This window comes from Cenococcum geophilum, assembly GCF_001692895.1.
Source record: "Cenococcum geophilum 1.58 unplaced genomic scaffold K441scaffold_2, whole genome shotgun sequence".
NCBI lineage: Eukaryota > Fungi > Ascomycota > Dothideomycetes > Gloniales > Gloniaceae > Cenococcum > Cenococcum geophilum.
Genome location: NW_027137560.1, coordinates 1,189,807 through 1,212,358, shown reverse-complemented (window position 1 = coordinate 1,212,358; position 22,552 = coordinate 1,189,807). Strand labels below are relative to the sequence as shown.

Genomic DNA, 22,552 nt, shown 5'->3' with positions numbered 1-22,552 from the left:
GGTGCTCTACGGCCTTTGACCAACCCCTGACTTCTCTATCCTTCAATGAGCCTCCAGTTCGCTTCATCCCGTCCACTAATATCTCCACGCCCGCCGAGCCCTCCCCCCACGCTCCCAACCCTTGTCGCTATCTCACGTGTGCCATCCCTCGAAGTCGGGCTCCCCCCTAGGCCCCGCTTAACCCCTTCTTTCCCCGCGCTCTGTCCCGCTGGTAGACGAAGACCGTAGGTGTGGTTCTGACAGGTCTCCGCTTTTATTCCTTTCCTTGACAGCGGGTAGGCGGCCGCTAAATGCCTGCCAGTTCAGAGTTTGCCACCGTCGTTTGCGTAACGAAACTTTATGGATGTTTATCGCGACTTCAAGAACGCCTGAATTTGTTCGACATGGCATTTATTTCCCCAACATCACAGCAATTCGTTAGAAGTCGTGGGGATTATGTGAGTTTAATCGGCAGGGGCGTTTGCGTGATCCTAGAGGTTGTGATGCTGTGTTGTCGTCGATGGGAACAGAAAGACTGTCTGTTTGTTGTCGGCATGACGCGGATTTACAGAACGAATTGGCGGTGCACGATAGTTATTTTCGCCGATGAAACGTTGCTGGTGGTAATGGGAGAATTCCGTAATGCTGTCGTGGACGGTCATCGAAGTATCGCAACGGTGCTTTGATTGGATTGAGGAAAGGCCCGATAACCTGACTTGAGGGGAGCGGCTACCAATGTGGAGCTAGGTTGCGTTAATATCGGGCAGAGTAGGCGCGCAAAGTACTCACTGAGTTGCTATGGTTATGAGTGGCTGTTTCATGCGGTGAAAACGCAGAAAGCCTGCTGTGTAGCAAGTATCTCCAGCAAATATTTGCAAGGAGCACAAGTCTGAACCTTTTCTAAAGCCGGGAATGATACGTGGTAACAGGGGCATTCTCAATGTGCTTTGGAAGTGTTTGTCATGGTAGGGCATGGACGAGGGTCGGATGATTTGGGAAGGTCCTAATGACCAAGGCGACAGTCCAGCACAAAAACACCAACCAGACAACAAATTGATGAAAAATGGCATTGATATACTTCTATTCTGCATGGGCTGCACATTTACATTGGCTGCAAGTGTTGCCTTCTTGGATATTGGGTTGCCAGTTTTACAGGGCGAACGGTCAATTGAGTAAATCGCATGCTAGCTAGCCCTACGTGCGTGTCTCTGTGATGATGGGGTCTTTTGGCACAGCCTTTCTGATCTGGGGAACTCAGGGAAGTATTTGCGGTAAAATGCGCTGCCCGCTGATTACCCTTGGGCGAGAGCTGAGTACAATACTGTAACTAACGCCGCGCTGGGTAAGGTCAGATTTCGTGCCTTGATATGTCTGTGCCTTTGATGATGTATGTCTGTGCTTTTGATGATATGTCTGTGTCAAGTCTGAGTCAATGCGGCTCTTGCCGCCGTCCTATTGCCATGGTACTTCAAACCTTGAATATTGAAACTGTGGAAGAATTAGAAATCGTATTTGACTCTTATAATATTTTCGGAGGTGGGACTGTTGTTATAGAACAGCACGGGGTGCTAGAGTGAGTATGAGATGGAACAGGGTAGGAAAACATAGCATATTAGCTCAATGGAGGGTGCTGGTCAACCTACACCGGAGCAATTGAACCAGGGACCCAAGTCTAACTGTGTCGAGGCAGGTTTTAGAAAACCGGGCAATCAGACTAAGGTGATTCTGGTAGTATCAGTAAAAGATTTGTCAGTGAAGTCATAAGAGCCCCAACGGATTTTGGTACCCACAATGACAGTTACTGTGATATATAAGTCAGTCCTTCCTCGCCCTCCATTCCCCTCCTCAGATTACCCCCAACCCTTGAATTCACTGCAATCCTCTTTTTTTCTAGACCTTGGAGACATCCCAATACCCTCACCATACATTCATCTAACCTCCTATCTCAATCCCACAAACAATCAAAATGTCCTCTGAATCCAACCAGAAAGCCCACGCGTGCGGTCAATGCACCAGGAGCTTCGGCCGCAAGAATGATTTGGAGCGCCACATGAACATCCATCGGAGCAAAGATGAGCGTCCTTGGAAATGTTCACATTGTCCAAGAACGTTTTGTCAGAAGGGCCAGCGCGATACGCACCACAATACGCACACGGGACTGAAGCCTTTCAAGTGCTCATTTTGCGGCAAAGGTTTCGGCGATTGGTCCGCTCGCCATCGACACGAAAAAAAAGTCCATGGTGCAGCACCGCAGGCAAGACAGAGAAGGATCAGACCCCAAAGCACCCTTCAGACACAGAACGGCTTCTCAGACGAAATGCTGACAGCGGCTGGGGTTGATTTTGGAGTGGCGCTCGGTAGGGACGCGTTGAGTTTGGTGGAGACCGGCTCCTCTGGGGCCACAGAATCGATCAGGTTCCGGGGCACCCTTCAGGCCCAGAATAGCTTCTCAAACGAGTTGCTGACAGCGGCCGGAGTTGATTTTGGAGTTGCGCTTGATAGGGGCGCGTTGGGTTTGATGGAGGCCGGCTCCTCTGAGGTGTCTGGCGCGACGTTTGGTGTGAGCTCGTACATGCAGGATTACGAGTACCTCTCGGGGTTGCTGCTGGGGCGTTAGAGGTCCGAAGATAATTTTGTTGAGGTTATAGATCCCTCGTTATGTCATGCAATTTTCTTTTGATTCTTTCTGGTACTTTTGGGTCGCTCTTGATTTAGGGGTCGGCGTTTGGCGAAGGGCGTATGGAAACGTGCGGACGGTGTATGGAAGATACCCTCAAGGCCGGGAGTAGACATATATATAAATGGAGAGATGTCTCGCTCTGTTTCAAGCGCTCTGATGGAGTTCGAGCGTGAAGTTTGGATAAGCATGTGACTAGCGCAGCCACATTGGCGGCAGCGACCAGGGCTGTTCACGCTTATCACGCACGCGCGAACAAACACGGCAGTTGCTTTACTTCCAAGCTTGCTTTAGGGCATGTATCGACTCCTTACCCCGACTTACATAAGGAAGCACTTCTGGCATGGCCGACCACTAACCAACCCTCCACCCAGTCATAGCCAGGAGCAGTTGATAGCTTCATCTAGCAAAGACCCAAGCGACGCTGACTGGGTCGTCATGGACGACCTTTCTGGGCAGATGGACGACCAGAAGAACGTTACTCGGAGAGAAGAAGAAGTCCCAGACACTGGTGGTATTCCTCCGGCGTCGCTTGCCTCTTCCTCTTTGATGCCTACAGCAACGACGCGTGGGGCTGAAGACGAACTCTTAGGCGGTAATTCTGATACGCAATTCAGAGTCTACAAGAGACGATGGTTTGGATTGATTCAGTTAGTTTTATTGAATATAGTCGTGAGCTGGGACGTAAGTTGTGCCTTCTGCTGTTTAGTGTTATCCCGGAATGCTAGTATGGAGAACGAATCAGCTAACGTGCGAGCCAAATGAAGTGGCTGACCTTCGCGCCTGTCTCAACTACTTCGGCCCAATACTTTAATGTTTCTGATACTGCAATCAATTGGTTGAGTACGGGGTTTCTCTTCGCATTTATTGTAATTAGCCCGTATGTATATATGATTTCAATTCACTCTATATCACACTTTCTCTGTTAATATTAATCACCTCTGTACTAACCGAAAGCCTCCTAGGTTGGTAATGTGGGTCCTGAACCGGGGCCCTAGACAAGCAATTCTATGGGCGAGTGTTTTCCTGTTGTTCGGGAACTGGATTCGCTACGCCGGCACCCGCGCCACAGGCGGGCACTATGGCGTTGTTATGTTCGGTCAGATTCTCACTGGTCTAGCACAGCCATTTGTGCTATCTGCTCCTACTCGCTACAGCGACCTATGGTTTACCGAGAGAGGGAGAGTGTCTGCTACTGCGGTGGCCTCACTTGCTAATCCATTTGGCGGAGCCGTGAGTTATTCACTTTCGACGAGTTATAAGAGACATTTCTAACTGCCAAAGCTTGGCCAATTAATTGGTCCTTTGTGGGCGACTAAGCCCAGTCAGATTCCAAATATGGTCCTTTATACTGCTATAATTGTAAGTTCTTTTTAATTAGCCTTAGCAAACGTGGTGCAACACTATCTATATATTCCCTTTGCTGCAACCGATTACGAATCGAAAGACGCGCCTAATATTAACAAACCTCAGTCATCTGTCGCGACCATCCCGGCCTTTTTCATCCCGGAAAAGCCTCCAACGCCACCCTCCGCCTCATCCTCCCTCCCTAAAACGCCCCTCAAAGAAACTATCCGTGGTCTATCCCGAAGTCCATCCTTCTACCTCGTCTTCATCCCCTTCAGCATCTATGTCGGCTTCTTCAACGCCATCTCCTCCCTCCTGAACCAAATCCTCGAGCCCTACGGCTTCACCGAAACTGAAGCTGGTATGTCCCCCACTTCACTTTCTCCTCTCTTCCACTTAATTAACACCCCTAGGTATCTGCGGCGCCCTCCTCATTGTCGTGGGCCTCGTCACCGCAGCCCTCACCTCCCCCATCCTCGACCGCACGCACGCCTACCTCTTAGGTATCAAAGCGCTGGTTCCCATCATCGCGCTCTCCTACCTCGCCTTCGTCTTCGCGCCCCAGACCCGCACGCTCGTGGCGCCCTACGTCATCGCTTCCATCCTGGGCGCCGCATCCTTCAGCCTCGTACCCATCGCGCTCGAGTACCTCGTCGAGGTCACCTGGCCCGCGTCGCCGGAAGTCGGCTCCACCGTCTGCTGGGCCGGCGGCCAGCTGCTCGGCGGCATCTTCATCGTCGTCATGAACGCGCTGAAGGAGGGGAATGTGGACGTGGTGGCCGGCGGCGACGGCAAGGGGGCGGGGAGTGGCGACTATCCGCCTGGCAATATGCGGCGCGCGCTGGTGTTCCAGGCTGTCGTGGCGTGCGTTATTGCGCCGTTGCCGCTGGCGCTCGGCGTGAAGAGGTTGGGGTTGGGAGACGGGAAGGTCAAGGGGAGGTTGAGGCTTGATGAGGGAGAGGTGGGGAATGGAGAAGTGAGAACGAACGACGCGACGTGAGGACTGCTTTTGTGTATGTGGCGGAGTGTATGGGTTCGGTCTTCTTGGACGTATCTAGGATTTGACACGGAATGTTTTTAAATATTTTTGGATTTTGCCTTTCAGGACACAGATAGGATAGGATATTTGGGTTTGAGTGTGGGGCAAGAGCTGGGCGGCCGCTCCACCTGGTTTTCATGGGTTTTTGGAGCGTAAATACGGCCGCGAAATGTACATATTGTAATTTGTACAGTCGAATACGTTTCACATTTTTCTAGATGCAAGATAGTTACGGCCCCGCAATCGGGACATTTTCTTTCAGGCTTATTCTATGTATAGACACAAGTAGACTACACGCAGTCTTTGGCTCGACTGCAGGGAGGGGGAAACGCCAAGAATAGTACAGGTTTGATGGTAATGCGGTTAGAGGAAGTCTTTGGTATGTACAGTCGTTGCCGAGGTGGTGTTCGTTCAGCTTCGTCAGCACACCGGATCTAACTCTCCAAGCCATCATACAAACCTCGGCACAAATTTGAGATGTACCTTGAACAATTCGAGTTGGAATGCGGACGGCGGAAAGTAGGAGGGTTGGAGTGAGTTTACTTGAGCTCTCTGAAGAGCTTGGGCGCGGAACAGTTTGTTGCGCAGTGGAGGAGATGGAAGACTGCGGAGAGAGAGAAACGTCAGTATATAGTTAGGAAAACCATAGGAGAAGTTTCATTGAAGCAGAAAAATTAGGGCTTATCTAACATTCTTCCACACAGTCCTCCTTTGCCTTGCCATCGCTCTCAATCTGGCCAGTGACGCGCTCGGCGCACACATCGTAGTGGTGTTTGGCGGGGGAGCATTCTTTTGATGCAATGCATTCTGTAATAGAAAGCCAGTTGTTAGCTTGAAGGTCCATATATCATTCCGAATACTATTCTGCTAGTTCGGCTTCCATGTTTCCATCACGCCACCAAACACCGTCCGTTTCACCCCGCCGCCAATGGCATCTCCATTACCGTCAAAAAGCAGTTCTTCAGCTCGAATCTTCCCAGGTTCTCCGAAAATATCAGACTAAAGGAGCAACTTACCCTCCTCTAACCTATGCTTAGGATCTTGCACCTCCTCCTCCTCTTCATCATCCTCGTCTCCGGGTTTGTGCCCCTGCTCCTCATCCCCATCATCTCCCTCCGCATCCTGCTTATTTGCCTCAGCCTCCTCGCCGCTCTCCTCGTCCGTGCCCGATGCTGGACTCTTGGCGCTGGTGCCGCCGGACGGCGGTGCCTCGGCGTCAGCGGCCGGGTGCGAGAACGAGTCCCAGATGTCGCTGAAGAGCGTACTGAGGCCCATGGTTTGCAATTGGGTCTGTTTGCGGGATGTAGATGGCGCGGTCGTGCGAGAATGAGTGGAAAATGTTGTAGGCGGTCGGATGGAGTCGTTTGGGGAGCTTGCAGAGCGGTTTTTGGGTTAGTCAGCGTGCACGTGAGAGCAGCTTGATGAGAACTTTTTTGAGTTTCCAATCGCAGTGATCTCCTGCGATGGACGAAACACTTGCAAGAGCCTTGTTGCTATAGCTTCAATTTGCCAGGATTTAAGCACCGGCGATGAGTTCAGCTTGTCATCGCGTCACAGCGAAGACAGCAGCGCTCTCAATGTCATCACTGGAAATTTTACAAATAGGTCTACCGATGGTGTCTTTCAACTAAATATCCGAAATCTATTCCCAAGTACAGATTGTCATCTCCTAAATTTACAGGTTACTCCTATGCCTCCGGAATGCCTCCCCAACATCGACACCCTTCTCCACATCCTCTATTACCTTCTCGTCCGCTGCCACCAACCGAGGAAGCAGCTCCAGTACCGCGTCGAGCTTGGTTTGTGGGATTGAAACAATTCCATTCTCTGATGGATCAATCACTATAATGTCGCCCTGAGATAGCATAAGCCGGAAGCTTGCAAGATAGGGGACATAGAGAAGGCGGAGGAGAATCCGATGGACTGGAGGGTTATAGAGTATCAGAGACAGGACTTACAGGCGTGATTTGCACTCCGCTGATTGTAATCGGGACATTGTGCGCCCAGGCTTTTGCTTCTGCTCCGGCGCCAATGGTTGAGGTAGCCCGGGACCAGACCTAATCCAGAACAATGGAATCGTCAGCAGTGGTTTAGCATGCCATACTCATATTCTCGCAGGCAGTGTTTTTTTATTCATGCCCTTCAACCATGTATTCAGTAATCCCGTAACTCTTTGCCTCTCTCGAGGCTAAGCATAAGCCCCTCCATAGCTAGCCTCATACAAAAGCCTACTCACCGGCAACCCCAAACTGCCTAACGTCTCTAAATCCCTCACTCGTCCATCAGTCACTATCCCCCTCGCTCCCAGGACTTTCATCCGTACCGCCATGATCCCTCCTACAACCGCACATTTCTGCCCGGCGGGCTGGCTTAGCAACACAACCGTGTGTGGTGTCGTGAGATCCGCATACGGGATTCCGGGTTTGATGTTTGGTTCAGGCAAATCTGCCGGAGATGGTGGGAGCGGTGCGTGGGAAAAAGATGCGGAGGGTTTAGAGACCAGGAGGACGGTGGACGCTGGGGCGATTGTTTTGGTTGTGGTAGAGGGGTACGCGGTGCGGATTGGAGCTGGGAAAGAGGTCAATTGAGAACAAACGAGTATTGGAAGATCATAAATGTTACTTAAATCAGCTAGAAAACCTGCGCTGGGAACATTGAGTTTGAGGAGGGCATCAGATATCTGAGCGACTCAGCGGGGTTGGCGGGGTGATGAAAGCGGATTGGACATACGTCGCAGGCGGTATAGGAAGCGAGGGCCTTAAGTTGGGCAGAGGACATCGTGGTAGTAGTACGAGAATGTGAGATTGAGTGTATAACTGAGAGCTTATAGCGTAACATGAGGGGTGTAGTAGCTGTGACGTAGGGTTCTATTTCTTGCGGGAGCTCGGAGGTTATTCACATGCGACGGCAAACGACACTTACGGATAGACACCGCATTTAGTAAGACGTGATTTCGATAGGATTTCTTCAAATAGAATGGTATCATATACATCATAAAGCGTGAAAGGATCACGAAACAGATAGCTTCCGGTCCAACAATCCACTCGAGAATTAACTATATCGTCACAGAGCTGGCGCCTCCCAAGCATCTCTCTTGATCTTAAGAAGATTTGACTGCTTATGAGGAAAGCTAATTTCCCTTTCCTTGTAGAATCCAACATCTAAACAGTATTGTGCAAGCCTATAGCTAGTTAGGGAATTGTTAATGGTATTGATTTTAAGGCTAGACTTACTTTTGGTTATCAACCCTCGGCTCTAGCATCACTGTTTCTGTTCTATTGTCTGCTAGCCAGCAGTAGTGAACCAGGGCACTTAGCCATATTCTGACGCGACGTTCACCTCTGAACTCTTGTTCTCCAATAAGGCAGTGGAACCCTCGATCATAGTCACCTACATTTCCTCCGAGATACTTTCCTAAAGTATCCTCTTTGACCCAGTAGATCTCAAAGTACCCAAAAGGCTTTCCATCCCAGCATCCTATGACTGGAAAACTATGTTTACTTTTTAGTCCGGTTTTCAAGAATTCTTCTTGGTGTGATTGTGGTCCTGATTCGCCCCAGAAATAGGACACTCGTGGGTCATTCATCCATTTGTGGAGAAGTTCGCTGTCGGACATCCCAAGGTTCAGACCAGCTACAGTTGGTACCACCGAGTCGGAGATACTCGTTTGAGGGCCCCTAAGGTTGGGAAGGGAGGCCAGAGAAGAGACAGGTCCCTTGTGTCTAAGTGGGTTGGTGGAGATAGAAGCTACCCTGAAGGACAAGTATTGTCCCACACTAGGAACAAATCTCATGTAGAATATTTCCCCTTGCTGAGGTGGCTTGGGGCGAACTGGGTGCCGTATGTGATTTGTGAAAATGTACTGTGGTGGAGGAGGAGGGTAGTAAGTTGGTAGGTGGCTAGATGAATGAAATGGGCCCGGGGCTGCGGGAGACCAAGGACCTTGGGATACCTGTTCTAATTGAGTCTCTTTTTCAGTCCGTTCTCCACTGGGTGATCCTGGCCGCGAGGTATATGGTGAGCTAGCAGGGAAGGGCGATTGAGAAGTGGGTGACAATGTGAACAGGTATATCCGTGCATCCAGCTGCCAAAATGATCTTCGGCTAACAAACATATTCATCCATCCCTCTGGCGATTTCTCACTCTGTTCAATTCCTACGTTGGAATCCTCGCTGGCTATAAGACCCATCCTCTCAAGTTTTGGTAATACCACTTTTCCTTTGAAAATGCCTTCGCGGTTTATGTTGATCCTCCATTCGCCTTTAGGTCTCCCAGGGTCAGGAGTCTTCACAGATGCGGCAGTATTTACGTGCATATTGGGTTCGGGCTGGTGGAAGTACCACCACAGCGTTGCCCAAAGCATCATGGCGATCTGTCTAGTGGGCGAGCTTGCAGGCTTGAAGTCGTTGCTGCTGGGGTTCGAAATCGAGGATACATAGAGGTGGTCATTCTGTAGAGTGGGCCTTTTGTACCGGTGCAAGATGTGCTTTTTAGGGAGCTTCAGCACTTGAGATGCAGATGAGCTTTCTTGCTCATCCTCCGAATTGAGAACAATAGTCCATCCTGGAGGAAACGGCGAATGATGATTACTCAAGTCGTTAGATTTAAAAAAAAGGCCGCCAAAAACTGGGCTGACGGTAATATTCTGCCCATTGGGGAGGTGGACAATTGAAGGCGCCATGGTGGTGGGGTGGTGGACGACGAGTGGAGGGGGTTATATCTCTTGAGGAATAATCACGGCAGGGTAGGAGTCTTCAACTCATCCAGCAAGAAAAATAATTAATGTTCTCCTGACAGTCAGACTACATGGCGTGACAGTGGCTCGACTGTGGTACTTTGTCGCAGTAGCAAAAACTCACCTGCAAATTCCGAATGCGGGTAAATTGCGGGAATGGTCAAGAACAGAGCCGATCTGACCCCCGATAGCCGTTTTGCGCAAGCGAGGCCCACCTCATTGAGTCGTGGCTTCGCACATACCAAAACCCACCAACTTTAGATAAGTTTACAGCTTTACACTTAGGCTATAATAACTTATTTTAAAAGCTTAAAACTTCAATATAATATTAGTAATAAAATATATTACAGCTATTTCTTTAATAATTTTGTTAGAAGGCTTTACAGCTAAAGAGTTGCGGTTTTACGAGGTCACGACTAAACGAGGTGGGTCTCGAGGCCGACCGAGATGAAGCTTTGGTCATCTAGCGCCATGACGTGTGAACATCGTAACAAGCCGAGGAGCCAAGCAAGACATCTTCAACCGCCATCTCTACTTTCATCAATTCACAACCCAGTTGCTTCCCTACGCCTGCAACCATGTCTGTCACACTCCTCCGTTCCGCTTTGCGAGCTTCAACATCAGCAAGCTCCAGAAAAACCGGGTTGGCGGGCGCAACTTTTGTCCGGGGCAAAGCTACGCTTCCTGACCTTCCATGTAAGGAACAATTGATATATTAATAAAGCCCATGGAACTCTTAGAGCATTTTAGCTAATATATGTCAACACCAGATGGCTATGGCGCGCTCGAGCCCACTATCTCTAGCAAGATCATGGAGTTACATCACAGCAAACACCACAACACCTACGTGACCTCCTTCAACAATGCAACAGAGCAGATGGCCGAGGCGAGGCACAAGGAGGACATCCAGACACAGATCGTGTTGCAGCCATTAATAAACTTTCATGGCGGTGCGTTGGCAATTATTCCTTGGAAATTTTATACCGAGCACTTGCCGGAGACTGCCAATAGTTTATGTGACTAACAATTATCATGCAGGTGGCCACATCAACCATACCCTCTTCTGGGAAAATCTCGCTCCGATCTCTAAAGGAGGTGGTGAGCCCCCGACCGGTGGTCTGTCCAAAGCCATCAATGACAGCTATGGCAGTCTAGATGCCATGAAGGAGAAGTTCAACGCTGCGCTTGCTGGTATTCAGGGAAGTGGTTGGGCTTGGTTGGTGCAAGATACACAGACTGGCAATGTCATGATCAAGACTTATGCTGTATGTTTTCACTTTACTATATTCGGATGCCAATTCGTCAGAGGGAATCTTCTGAGGAAGCATACATTGATGGTTAACGTACACGTTAGAACCAAGATCCCGTTGTCGGTCAATTCCGTCCGCTCCTTGGCATTGATGCCTGGGAGCATGCCTACTAGTACGTTATAGTTGTAATCTTTTCAAGATTCTGGCCCAAGTAGTTACTAATTGTCCACAGCCTTCAATATCAGAATCGTAAGGTAGAATACTTCAACGCAATTTGGGACGTTATTAACTGGAAGGCGGCGGAGAAGCGCTTCAAGTGAAGATCAAATGCGTTGTAAGGATTCCCAAACAGAAGCGGGTGTGGTAACATAGTCACTAAGGAAGATTGGAGACTATCGGGTCCATTACTAGTTGAGAAGAATAAACCTGCTAATGTTCTTCAAGAAGCGCATGCTTTTAGTGAAGTCAATTTAGCTTCGCTTGCCTGCATTACCAAAACACAAGAAAGAACTGACATTGTTAGGTATATCATGTTAAATGTTCATGCATCCCATGTAATTGCAATCGATTATCACCTCCAACATCAGCACGAAAGTTAAATGATGCTGTTCGTACTAACTTAATAGCACGAGTGAGTCGTATCCACGGGCACGAAATACATGTAGTATCGTATGCTTGTTTGGATGGTGACTGTCTCTTGTATTGAAGCAGACTACGTGGTCTATATACTGATGCGTCCTTCCCCCCTGATTAGTCAGTGCTTGTGCACCAGACGCGTAAGCGGGTGGTTGGTGCGCCGAACGCGTAAACGCGTACCTGACGTACCGAACGCGTAGGCACGCGGTTGGTACGACAGGTGCTGTAATTATACACTGGCGGTACTTGAAAAATGAAACCACTTATGTATAGTCTCCGTAGTTGCTTTAACAAAACCATAGAACACAAAAGAAAATACATAGGAAATCTCCCCTAAGGTACCTTCTAGGTTGCCTTCCAAATGGTGCTCCAAGCTAGCCGTAAGTCCTGCTTACGGTCCGTAAAGTGAACTATACGGCCTTCTAACGGGCCGTAACTAAACCATAAATACTCCGTTAGTCTCGCTCTACCCATTCTATAACCTTTAGGTTAAGCTTATTCGTGTCAATTAAGGTTTTAAGAGCTTAACACGGCTTTGCCTTAGTCATGGCGTCTACTAGGTTGTCTCCGCTGCTGATCCATTTAACCTCCGTAATCTCACGTCGTTTATAAGCCTAACGTAAGCACATTAGGTCGGCTATAAGCCTCTTCTCTTATATCGTACCTAGTTTAACTAGGCAGTCGTAAAGGGACTTTAAATCAGTGTATAAAACTAGGGGTAACTACTCTAGTTATAGAATCTTCTGGACCGTTAATTTAATTGCGGCTGCTATATTAAATCTATAGGCTAGTGCATATAGTTTAGAAGCTAGTACACTACGGGTTACTTATTTACACTTAATTAAAGACTAGTATAGTATATTTGCGTCCTAATTATAGTCTATAAGTACAATTATAAAGCCGATTTATAATAATAGGTCTTTATTATTAGTAAAGAAGGCGTCCGTAAATACTAGTAAGCTAAGGGAACTTAGGTCTAGTAGTACGAAAGTAAATCCCCTTACTACATTATTAATTTGCCACTAAATACGCTTATTAAGCTGCTTAATATTTTCTTCTTACGGATCTACTACCTGGGCTATAAAGGATAAGTCGTAGGCAGATTCGGGTTAGCAAACTATAGTAATATAGGCGCCTCTTATACGCTATGCAGTGTATTAGTCCTTTATTTTTACGGTCTTATAGGTCTCTTTATAGGAACTAGTAAGGTCCGTAGGCTTTACTATAATAGGTTTTAGGTTTTAAGCTTAGCGTTCCTAAGTCAGCTTAATTAGGTTGCCCTTTTATATAATTAGGCCTCTATTAAACTTAATTAGATTCTGCTTAGTTAACTGCTCTTACGGCTTTATTAAGAACTTAGCCTTTTATAGTTTAGTTTCTTCAGCATCTATAAAGGTTTGGTCTGCTAGGAATAGGGTATTATCTATTTAAAGTCTAATAATACTAAGGCCGTTTAATAGGCTATATAGGAGGCAGGGGTTATAGGTCAACTATTCCATTTTAAGTTTACTAACGTAGTACTAGTAGTATATTTTAAACTAATAGTTTCTAGCTTCCGGTACTCCGTATAAAGGTTTTATAACCTATAGGATTATTCCTAGTTATAGGTTAAGCTTAAGGGGTAGCCGTATAAAAATGTCCCTACTTAGGTAGGTATTAGACTGCACATAGGCTTATAAAATGTCCCGTAGGTAAAGAGCTATAGGTTTACTTTACTATAGTCCAGGCGTAAGTATAAGTATAATCCGTTAACTAACTTATTAAATTATAGGCGATTGCGTAAGAACTAAATCCTTTCCTTGGTCGTTATAGGCTTATATAATAAGCCTTAATTTTTCAAAAGCTTTATTAGTACTAGGGTGCTTAATTTTGTTAATAAAGTGTAAGTTAAATATACGGACGCCTTATAGAATGTCTCTCTCCGTTATAACTATAAAGATACCCTTTTTAAGTAGTCCGTTAATCTCTTTATATTATAAGTCCGTAAACGGGGTTTCCTATACTAGAACTAATATATCCGCAGGCGGAGATTGCCTTATAGATATTCCTGCGGAGGTTAGGTAATTCTCTATTATAGAGTTCTTAGTTATAGGGTGCTTTCGGGGGCGTCCTTAGCTACGCTTTATAGTAGGTTTAGTGGGTTTCTAGGGGACTTCTAGGGTAGGCAAGGGTGCTTTTAGTTTATCTAATTTGGCAGTCACTTCTAGTTTATCTAGTTTGGCGGTTACTTCTAGTTTATCTGGCTTAACGTTATAGGTGTTTTTAGGCCAAAGGTAGGGTTTTATAGACATACTTCTAAAGCTAGTTAGCCCGCTAGGAAGCTATATATAGCACGTCTTATTTTCTACAGCTAGTAAACGGTAGGGTCCAGTCTACTTACCGCTTTTACGCTATATAAGGACTTTAGAGTTAAGCGGGAGGTCGTATACTAAGGTCGTATTAGGTCCGTTATAGTAGTGTAGGGCGTTATTAACAGTTTATTTAGCCCGTAGCTTAACTATCTTAGCTATCGCCTTCTATATTACAGCTACTCGTTCCGTAATAGACGGGGTAGAAGGGCCTAGGTTGCTTATTCTTAGGTAGGCTCCGTAGACTAAGAGGGTAGGTATTAGTCTATCCGGGCCAGTAGTGTTATTAATAGCTTTTACGGCTATCTATAGAGCCAGTTCCTTTTAGATATCCTTATATTTATCCGTAATAATCTAGTAAGCTCTCTATAGAGCTAGGTAAGCTTACTTAATAAGCCTAATAGACTAATACACCTTAACTAAAACAGCTTTTATTAATATAGCTATAGCTATAGCATACTGCTGGAATTCCTTACTAATAAAGTTCCTACTAGCGTTATAGGTGATATACTTAGGAGGTCTAACGTACGTATTAATCTAGTAGGTCCGTAAAATATCCTAAGTATACTTTATGGATATATTTTACAATTAATGGGCGGCTTAGTAGCGGGTTGCCTTGTCAATTATATATAATACTAGGCTGCCGCTAACGTACATAATATCTATGTACACTAAGTGGTTAAAGTTAAGGTCCTTATAAAGGGTGAACTTAAATTAGCCTAGGGAATATCCGTATTTCTAGCAGAAGAAGCAGTATTTAGTTAGGTAATTAACTGCCTTCCTATCGACATCATTATGTCTAAAGCGTTTAAGGACTCTATATAGCTTTTCGGCTAATAAATAGCCGAAACGGCAGTATAGGTAGTAGATTTCCGTACTAGTAAGGTAGTATAGGTTATAGTTAAAAGATTCCTAAATATAGGTTTATAAAGTCTCTCCCTATATAAGGAACGGGTGTCCAAATCGTTATATAATTGGTAAGGTAATATACTTACTTCCTAGGGTAGTTACAGGGCCAATTAGGGTGTCCGTGATATTATTATAGTATACCTATAACCTATCTATATCTGCAAGACAGAGTAGGAAGAAGGTGTCCGCTTTTACTACGTAGAAGTTAACTAGGCTAATTAGAGTCCTAACTTTAACTAATCCAATTAATACGGTTAAGCCGATGCCGAATTAAATATTTATGGCCCCAGTTTACGTAATATTAATGTCCGTATTATTATTTATAGTAGTCCTATATATAAGGTATTATCTATAGCCTACGGTAGACTTCTTAGAGGCACCTATGTCGATTATAACGCCATAGAATTCCTTAGGGGTATAGCGTTTTATAGTAATATATGCAAATAGGTCCTGCTTATAATCTATAACGTTTATAATAGGGGTACTTATAGAATAGTTTTTGGGCGTAACTAAGTATATAAAGGAACGGTCAGCTAATATAGTCATAATATTAAAGGCTTAGCTATCCGTAAAAGGTCCAAAAGTAGTTAGGAATATCTCTAAGGTCTCTTATTTCTAAGCGTCTAAGTTAAAATCAATTATAAGGGCTTCTATTAACTCATTAGGGGGCTCTTTTACTTCCTCTCCTTTATATTCTAAAATAAACTAGCTAATATAGCTATTAAGTCTCTTCCTAGACTTGTTGCGTTCTTCCTAGGTATACCTTATAGACTAATATCCTTCCTTACTATATATAAAGCACTTCTAGCTAGTTTATCTGCGGGGGTATATTTTTATACGGGAGTTATTATAGGGGTTGCAGGTAGGGCCTGGTCGATACAGATACTACTAGCGGTAGCGGCGGTCCATAAAGTAGACGTCTAAGTCTATTTATAGATATTAAATATCTATAATAAAGGCTTAAGTGCTGCCTAGTAGGCTTAAGACTTTATATATTATAATAGAGGAGCGTAAATTATTAATAAGGCCAGCTAAGGTGTCTATAGGCTTATAATAGGTGTACTTATAGGGCTCTACTTCCTAGTAGGCCGTAATAAGTTTGTTATATAGGAAGTCGTCTATTTAAAGCTTAGCGTTAAGGCCGTACTATAGGTACCGGAGGTCTTTAATAAGAATTTGCAGGCACTCTATAGTCGATTTTTTAGTATTCTTATTAATTACGGTCCGTAGCTTAGTCGCATTCCATTAGGTAAGGATATTACGCCTATATTCCGGTCCTTTAAAGTAGTTATAGGTAGCTTTATATAGCTTATTAAAGGGAACACTAAGGGGGTTACTCTTAAGGTTAGTATAGTAGTAGTTAAGTGTTAGGCCGCGTAGTATAGTAGAGTAGGCTTAGCTAAACTCCTATTTAGGAATATCGGCCTTCTAATAGAGGTCCGTAAAGATAGTCAGTTTAAAGTTAAAATTGTCGTTTTTACCGCTATACTTCGATTCGTCAGTATAGAGCTTAGCTAGGTTAGCTAGCTCCTTACCATAGGTCTTTATTTAGGTGGGTTGCGGATCTATAACTTACGGATATTTGGCTTGCGGATATATAACTTAAACAACGGGGGTAATTTGGTCCGTATTTTGGTTTATAGGGGTATTATAGTCTATATTTTGGGTTACGGGGGTATTATAATCCGTAGCGTAGTCCGTAGCTTAAGAGTAGGGTATATTTTAGCTAGTAAGGTCGGTTTTAAAGCTAGTTGGGTCTATAGGATAAATTTAGTTAAATGGGTTAGTTATAAGGCTAGAGATCCTATTAAGTTTAAAGAAGGCAAATAAGTTGTTGGTTTTAATATAATCTAAAATCTACTCTTTAGTCTATTCCGTTTAGTCCTTTTCCTATATTATGTTATATAAGGACCGTGCAACAGTAACTTATTTATCCCTTTTAACTTATACACCTTAGTGATATAAAAGGGTTTATAGGTTATAGATAGTAGTAGGGTTGCAAGCCTTAAAAATAGCTTCTATAAAGTCCGCAAAGTCTTCCTTATATTACTCCCACAGGTCGTCGTTTAAGAGCTTATAGTGTCCGTATTTAAGAAGTTTGAATTAAATGTAGTTGTTAACACCGTCTATAGACGTAAGGTCGACTCCCTAACTCCACTTCTTTTGACCTTTACTAATTTACTTAGTTATATCTGCTATATTATATAGCGTAGTATATCTATATAAGCTATAGTGGGTAGTAATAGCTTATAGCGGGTGGAGGAGGTCTTATAACAGTCCGTAAAATCAATTAGTGGGTCCGTAACAGTTTAAGAGGTCTTATAGTAGTTTATAAAAGCGATTAACGGGTCCGTAGTGGTTTATAGGAGGGTAGGGGGTTCCGTAAAGGTCCAAAGAGATTTAAGGTTTAAGGGGGTTAAAGATAGGGGTTCTATAAAGGTCTATATTTGCGTTTATAAACTTCCGGTAAACTATACTAAGACTTAAATAAGTATATAGAGTTGGAGATAAGTCCGTAATCCCTAACTTCCGACCTTCTAGTAGGTCGTACTAGGAGTCTAAATAGGTAGTCGCTGTCGAATGTATTGCTTAGGGGAGGTATCGAGTAATTACTAATCTGTGCGCGCTCACTAATTAGTATTTATACTAACTTAATAGCACAAGTAAGTTGTATCCACGGGCACGAAATACATGTAGTATTGTATACTTATTTAGATGGTAACTGTCTCTTATATTAAAGCAGACTACGTAGTCTATATACTAATGCGTCCTTCCCCCCTAATTAGTCAGTGCTTATGCACTAGACGCGTAAGCGGGTGGTTAGTACGCCGAATATATAAACGCGTACCTAACGTACTAAACGCGTAGGCACGCGGTTAGTACGATAGGTGCTGTAATTATATAGATGCATAAGCCTAACCTTTAAAGTATTCTACGCCTCCTACTATTGCCTTAGACTCCAAGTCCCGATTCCTAGCTAAAATATATAAAGGAAGATGTCGACCGTTAAGGTCACTCTTAGGTACTACCTTATAACTTACCACCTTATTCTCGTATATCTTACTACTGTCTTAGTTAATGACTCGGTTAACGACACGGTCTACAACTTGGTCTATAACTTAGTCTATAATACGGTTAGCGAAGTAGTCTACTACCTATTTTCCTTATATATTTATAGAGGCTCTAGAGCCACATTTAATAGACAGAGTTCTTCTTAGTAACTTATCCGTCCGACAGTTATAAGCCTGGGCTATCTACTATATTATCTTTAATTTAAAACCCTAATTACCCTATTGTTAACTAAATAGTAGAGGCCTTAATATGTCCTCTTAGCAATCTGAAACCCTTATTATAACATATACTATAATCCTAGCAGGCCCAAACAATTAGGATTAATAGATTGGTATTATTAAGTATAAAGCCAACAGTAAGAATATATAGGAGTATATCAATCTAAATATTAAGAAAAATAATCTACCTAGATATAGAGCACCGTTAGAGCTATTACTATTAGTTATTAATCCTTAAAAGACCACGTTCTTAGCCCTTAATAAAGGCGAGAAGGAAGAGCTTTAAGCTTTACAAAAATAATATAACCGTACTTATAAGCGGTATAAGAAAGAGGAAGTAGCCCTTAAGTCTCTACGTACCTATATTATCAGCACTATATCCCATAACTATATTAACTATATCTTTAAAGGAAATACCGTCTATAATATCCTTATATTACTTAAGGAGGCAGTCACTCCAACTAACGACGCTTAGAAGGTTAATTTAGCTACCCAATATTTAAAAATAAAGAAAGCCCTAAAGAGTTAAAATGTTAAGAAGTGGCTCCATAAGTGGGAGAAGGTATATAATGATTATAAGAAGGTTAAACTACCTAAGGTAGATGGCGATTGATTAGTTAAGGACTTTATATATACCATTAAATCTGCCTTATTAGGATAGTTAGAATACTAGAAAAACAAATTACAGAACCTTAAGAGGAAGAAGGAAAAGCTACCTACCCTTTAAGCCATTATTAAGGTCTACCAAAATTATTGTTAATTAGACTTAGTTTAGAAGGTAAGGAGCTAGTACAGCTCCTACACAGCTAGCTTTAAAGGAGAGCTAATTAATAAGCCTAAATTAGAAGATAAATTAGAAACTAAACTAAAAGCTAATTCTTTAAAAAGGATAGATAAGAAGGAATAGATAAAGCCATACCTATATGGATTACTACACCTATAGAGGAAATGCTTCTACCTTATTAAGTTAATTCAACCGTTAGGTTAGAAACCAAATAATTTAAAAATGTAGTTAGTAGAGCAGAAGCTTGCTAAGGCCTTACTTAAATTCAAGGCCTTAATTAACTAATTAAGGAGCTAAGCCTTATCTAATAAGAAGCTAGAGAATGCAGAGAATATAGAGTAAAAGAGCTTACCTAGTAAACTATATAGAAGCTTCGCAGTTTATTAAGTAGGAGCTTATATTATATTAAATTACACTTTCTATAATAGCGTAATTTTAGACCCTATAACAACCTTATATATCATTAATAACAAAGTAAGATTTATAGGTAATATCTAACCGGCTAGTGAATGGTTATATACTAGATCTAGTATAGAAAATATTAAAGGCTTTAAAATAGCTAAAGTTATAGTTATTACCCTATTAGAAAAGCAGAAGATCTATCTTATTAACGCTATATATATATTAGGATTTTATATAAATCTAGTTTATAATTACAGACTTAATAAAAAGGGTGTCTTTTGGCATAATAAGGGCAACTACCTCTACCGTTACGGTGACGAGAAGTTCGTATATTGCGGATATTACTATAGTTAGATAACCCTTAAATATAATGATTTAAAGCTGACAATAGAGGACGCGTCCTTCGTGGCTTAATTAACGGATTCTCTACTAAATTAAAAGGTAGACGGACAACTATGGTATAGTTAACTTAGACACGCAGGAAGTACTGCGATTAAGCGACTACCTAAGGAAGTAACTAAGGCGATTCTATAAGGCCCTATAATAATTAAATATAAGACTTATATAGTAAGCAAAGCTTATAAGATTATATTAAGAAGAGCACCTATAAATAAGGCGATAAGGCCTTTCTTCTATATATATATATAGATTTAATTTAGGGAATTAAAGCCTATAATGAACATAAGTACGTAATCTATTTCTTTAACGATTTAGTTTAAATAAATAAGGTTAAGATATTCGCATAGAAGTTATTAACCACCTAAGTAATTATTAAATATTATAATATAGTCGAGCGACGCTATAGTTTTAAAGTCGTTATCATTTATATTAATAACAAGTTATCGCTTAGAGGTAAATTTAATAACTAGACTACTAAAAAAGGTATTACGGTAGAGTACTTAGCTCTAAATATACTAGAATAGAACGGTCCTATAAAATGTTCTAAGGGGGTAATTATAATAAAGTCTTAATATATGCGAATTAAAGCTCGACTACTAGAGGAGCTCTAGCCTAAGATCTTTAAAGTAGCAGCATATATAACAAATAGGATACTAAGCAGATAGCTTAAATAGAAGACGCCTTTTAAAAAGCTTTAGTTAGTAATAGGTCTTTTATTAACTAAACTAAATATAGCTTACCTACGCGCCTATAGCTATAGAGCCTATCTACTTAAATATAACATTCCTCACATTTAAAAAACTTACTCTTAGAGCCTATATTAGGTATCTAGTAGGGTATAATTTAATAAATATCTTCCGAATATATATACTAAGTGAAAAAAAGGTAATTTAAATAAGAGACGTTACGTTTAATAAGCGACTCGTCTATAATAATAGCAAGCCAGATCTTACAAATTTGCTTTAAGAGAAAGCCGATTAAATGCTAGAAATAATTAATATAATTAACCCCAATAGGACGCTTTAAGAAGACTTAAATAAGGATAAGGAAGATAAGATTTTTAATAAAATTTAGGTGGATACTAATAGAAATCAATAGGTGGATTCTAGTAGAAATTAGGGACAAATCGTCGACTATAAGTAGCTAGACACTTAAGGCGATGACTTAATTATAGCAGATACCTTAAAAGACAATCCTCTATCTAGCCTTTCTACACCAAAATTAACGCTAGAACCTTAATCAATTCCTACTAATATAAGCTCCTTAAGCACCTCTAGATCCTCCATACTCTCTACCTATTAACGCCCCAGTTTTAAATACGTTAAAATTAACCTAGAGGAGTTAAAGGATAAGAATAGCGCAGCCGTTAATAAGGACAATATTATATAAAGTAAACGGTTAAAGAAGCCAGTTAAAAAATATAAAGCTTATTTAACTCACCTTAAAGAGGTGGACACCTTCTAACCGCTTTAAGCAGCCTTTTATACAGGCCTTAAATATTAAAGGAAAATACACTATAATAAGCTTCTACCTCTACCTAAGAACTGGAAGGAGCTGCTAACTTACTAATATAAGGTAGAGTTTCTAGTAGCTACTATAAAGGAGTATATAGATCTTAACAATTATAGAACATTTAAAATCGTAGATAAGACTCAATCTATTAAAACGGTACCTATTACCTAGGTATTTACCTATAAGACAAATACTAATAGATATCTTATAAAGTTTAAAGCTTAACTTTATATAAGAGGTAATTGTATAATTACAGCACCTGTTGTACTAAACGCGTGCTTACGCGTTCGGTACACCAGGTACGCGTTTACGNGTTNAGTNCACNAACNACNNGCTTACGCGTCTNGTNCACTTATNAAGNACTAACTAATTAGGGGGGAGGTGCATTAGTATATAGACCACGTAGTCTGCTTTATATAATCGACAGTTACTATCCAAACAAGTATACGATACTACATGTATTTCGTGCCCGTGGATATAACTTACTCGTGCTATTAAGTTAGTACGAATACTAATCAGTAAGCGCGCATAGATTAGCAATTACTTAATACCTCCCCCGAGCGATATATACGATAGTGACCACCTATTTAAACTCCTAGTACGACCTGCTAAAAGGTCGGAAGTCGGGGATTACGGACTTATCTCCAACTCTATATACTTATTTAAGTCTTAGTATGGTTTACTAGAAGTTATAGACGCGAATATAGACCTATACGGAACCCTTATCCTCAACCCCCTTAAACCTTAAACCTCTTTAGACCTTTTGCGGAAACCCCCTACCCTCCTATAAACTATTATGGACCCGTTAATCGATTTTACGGACTATTATAAGACCTCCCCCACCTGTTATAAGCTGCTACTACCCGCTACGCACCACACTATACTATAGTATAGCAGACATTAGCAAGCAAGTTAGCGAAGGTTAAAAGAAGTGAAGATAAGGCGTCAACGTTACGTCTATAAACGACGTTAACAACTATATTAGCTTTAAAATCCTTAAATATAAACACTTTAAGCTTATAAATAACAACCTGTAGGAGTAATATAAGGAAGACTTTACGGACTTTACAGAAGCTATTTTTAAGGCTTACAACCCTACTACTATCTATAACCTACGAACCCTTTTACGTCACTAAGGCGTATAGGTTAAAAGGGATAGATAAGTTACTATTACACGGTCTCTATACGATATACTATATAAGGAGGACCAAACGGAATAGACTAAAGAGTAGATCTTAGATTATA

At 42.5% G+C, this 22,552-nt stretch overlaps 7 protein-coding genes across 7 annotated transcripts; 4 read left to right on the top strand and 3 right to left on the bottom strand.

Moving 5' to 3' along the window:
* The first annotated feature begins 26 nt into the window (after positions 1 to 26).
* K441DRAFT_651002 (uncharacterized protein) lies at positions 27 to 306 on the top strand. Its single transcript, XM_067647127.1, has one exon. The coding sequence runs from the start codon at positions 46 to 48 to the stop codon at positions 226 to 228; it is 183 nt and encodes a 60-aa protein (XP_067509700.1). The 5' UTR covers positions 27 to 45; the 3' UTR covers positions 229 to 306.
* A 1,639-nt stretch (positions 307 to 1,945) lies between these two features.
* On the top strand, positions 1,946 to 2,799 carry K441DRAFT_600575 (uncharacterized protein; the record flags this gene model as incomplete). The annotated part of the gene is made up of 1 exon (XM_067645202.1): positions 1,946 to 2,799. One exon carries the CDS (start codon positions 1,946 to 1,948, stop codon positions 2,594 to 2,596), a length of 651 nt encoding a protein of 216 aa, XP_067509699.1. The 3' UTR covers positions 2,597 to 2,799.
* A 406-nt stretch (positions 2,800 to 3,205) lies between these two features.
* On the top strand, positions 3,206 to 5,003 carry K441DRAFT_535352 (MFS general substrate transporter; the record flags this gene model as incomplete). The annotated part of the gene is made up of 6 exons (XM_067642366.1): positions 3,206 to 3,340; positions 3,424 to 3,536; positions 3,622 to 3,889; positions 3,941 to 4,018; positions 4,130 to 4,364; positions 4,417 to 5,003. The coding sequence occupies 6 exons, from the start codon at positions 3,206 to 3,208 to the stop codon at positions 5,001 to 5,003; spliced, it is 1,416 nt and encodes a 471-aa protein (XP_067509698.1).
* Positions 5,004 to 5,361: 358 nt separating this feature from the next.
* On the bottom strand, positions 5,362 to 6,557 carry K441DRAFT_650997 (Non-heme 11 kDa protein of cytochrome bc1 complex). The gene is made up of 3 exons (XM_067647126.1): positions 6,059 to 6,557; positions 5,733 to 5,849; positions 5,362 to 5,646 (listed from the first exon to the last, which is right to left on the bottom strand). Exons 1-3 carry the CDS (start codon positions 6,315 to 6,317, stop codon positions 5,582 to 5,584), a joined length of 441 nt encoding a protein of 146 aa, XP_067509697.1. The 5' UTR covers positions 6,318 to 6,557; the 3' UTR covers positions 5,362 to 5,581.
* A 90-nt stretch (positions 6,558 to 6,647) lies between these two features.
* On the bottom strand, positions 6,648 to 7,863 carry K441DRAFT_650995 (DlpA domain-containing protein). The gene is made up of 5 exons (XM_067647125.1): positions 7,773 to 7,863; positions 7,665 to 7,722; positions 7,279 to 7,610; positions 7,001 to 7,099; positions 6,648 to 6,897 (listed from the first exon to the last, which is right to left on the bottom strand). Exons 1-5 carry the CDS (start codon positions 7,818 to 7,820, stop codon positions 6,718 to 6,720), a joined length of 717 nt encoding a protein of 238 aa, XP_067509696.1. The 5' UTR covers positions 7,821 to 7,863; the 3' UTR covers positions 6,648 to 6,717.
* Positions 7,864 to 8,000: 137 nt separating this feature from the next.
* K441DRAFT_625623 (siderophore biosynthesis protein-like protein) lies at positions 8,001 to 10,020 on the bottom strand. Its single transcript, XM_067646110.1, has 2 exons — positions 8,276 to 10,020; positions 8,001 to 8,223 (listed from the first exon to the last, which is right to left on the bottom strand). The coding sequence occupies exons 1-2, from the start codon at positions 9,721 to 9,723 to the stop codon at positions 8,106 to 8,108; spliced, it is 1,566 nt and encodes a 521-aa protein (XP_067509695.1). The 5' UTR covers positions 9,724 to 10,020; the 3' UTR covers positions 8,001 to 8,105.
* A 155-nt stretch (positions 10,021 to 10,175) lies between these two features.
* On the top strand, positions 10,176 to 11,738 carry K441DRAFT_650989 (manganese and iron superoxide dismutase). Its single transcript, XM_067647124.1, has 5 exons — positions 10,176 to 10,473; positions 10,548 to 10,727; positions 10,816 to 11,042; positions 11,132 to 11,199; positions 11,260 to 11,738. The coding sequence occupies exons 1-5, from the start codon at positions 10,356 to 10,358 to the stop codon at positions 11,345 to 11,347; spliced, it is 681 nt and encodes a 226-aa protein (XP_067509694.1). The 5' UTR covers positions 10,176 to 10,355; the 3' UTR covers positions 11,348 to 11,738.
* The last annotated feature ends 10,814 nt before the right edge of the window (positions 11,739 to 22,552 follow it).

Excerpts from the sequence above, each read along its gene's own strand:
- K441DRAFT_625623 (XM_067646110.1), bottom strand. The coding sequence starts at position 9,723 with ATGGCGCCTTCAATTGTCCACCTCCCCAATGGGCAGAATATTACCGTC. Across the intron at positions 8,224-8,275 it reads CCGAGGGTTGATAACCAAAA|GCTTGCACAATACTGTTTAG; the intron begins GTAAGTCTAGCC and ends AACTAGCTATAG.
- K441DRAFT_651002 (XM_067647127.1), top strand. The coding sequence starts at position 46 with ATGAGCCTCCAGTTCGCTTCATCCCGTCCACTAATATCTCCACGCCCG.
- K441DRAFT_650995 (XM_067647125.1), bottom strand. The coding sequence starts at position 7,820 with ATGTCCTCTGCCCAACTTAAGGCCCTCGCTTCCTATACCGCCTGCGAC. Across the intron at positions 7,100-7,278 it reads TAGGCAGTTTGGGGTTGCCG|GTCTGGTCCCGGGCTACCTC; the intron begins GTGAGTAGGCTT and ends GTTCTGGATTAG. Across the intron at positions 6,898-7,000 it reads GCGGAGTGCAAATCACGCCT|GGCGACATTATAGTGATTGA; the intron begins GTAAGTCCTGTC and ends ATGCTATCTCAG.
- K441DRAFT_650989 (XM_067647124.1), top strand. The coding sequence starts at position 10,356 with ATGTCTGTCACACTCCTCCGTTCCGCTTTGCGAGCTTCAACATCAGCA. Across the intron at positions 10,474-10,547 it reads TACGCTTCCTGACCTTCCAT|ATGGCTATGGCGCGCTCGAG; the intron begins GTAAGGAACAAT and ends TGTCAACACCAG. Across the intron at positions 11,043-11,131 it reads TCATGATCAAGACTTATGCT|AACCAAGATCCCGTTGTCGG; the intron begins GTATGTTTTCAC and ends CGTACACGTTAG.
- K441DRAFT_650997 (XM_067647126.1), bottom strand. The coding sequence starts at position 6,317 with ATGGGCCTCAGTACGCTCTTCAGCGACATCTGGGACTCGTTCTCGCAC. Across the intron at positions 5,850-6,058 it reads TAAGCATAGGTTAGAGGAGG|AATGCATTGCATCAAAAGAA; the intron begins GTAAGTTGCTCC and ends TTTCTATTACAG. Across the intron at positions 5,647-5,732 it reads GGAGGACTGTGTGGAAGAAT|TCTTCCATCTCCTCCACTGC; the intron begins GTTAGATAAGCC and ends CTCTCTCCGCAG.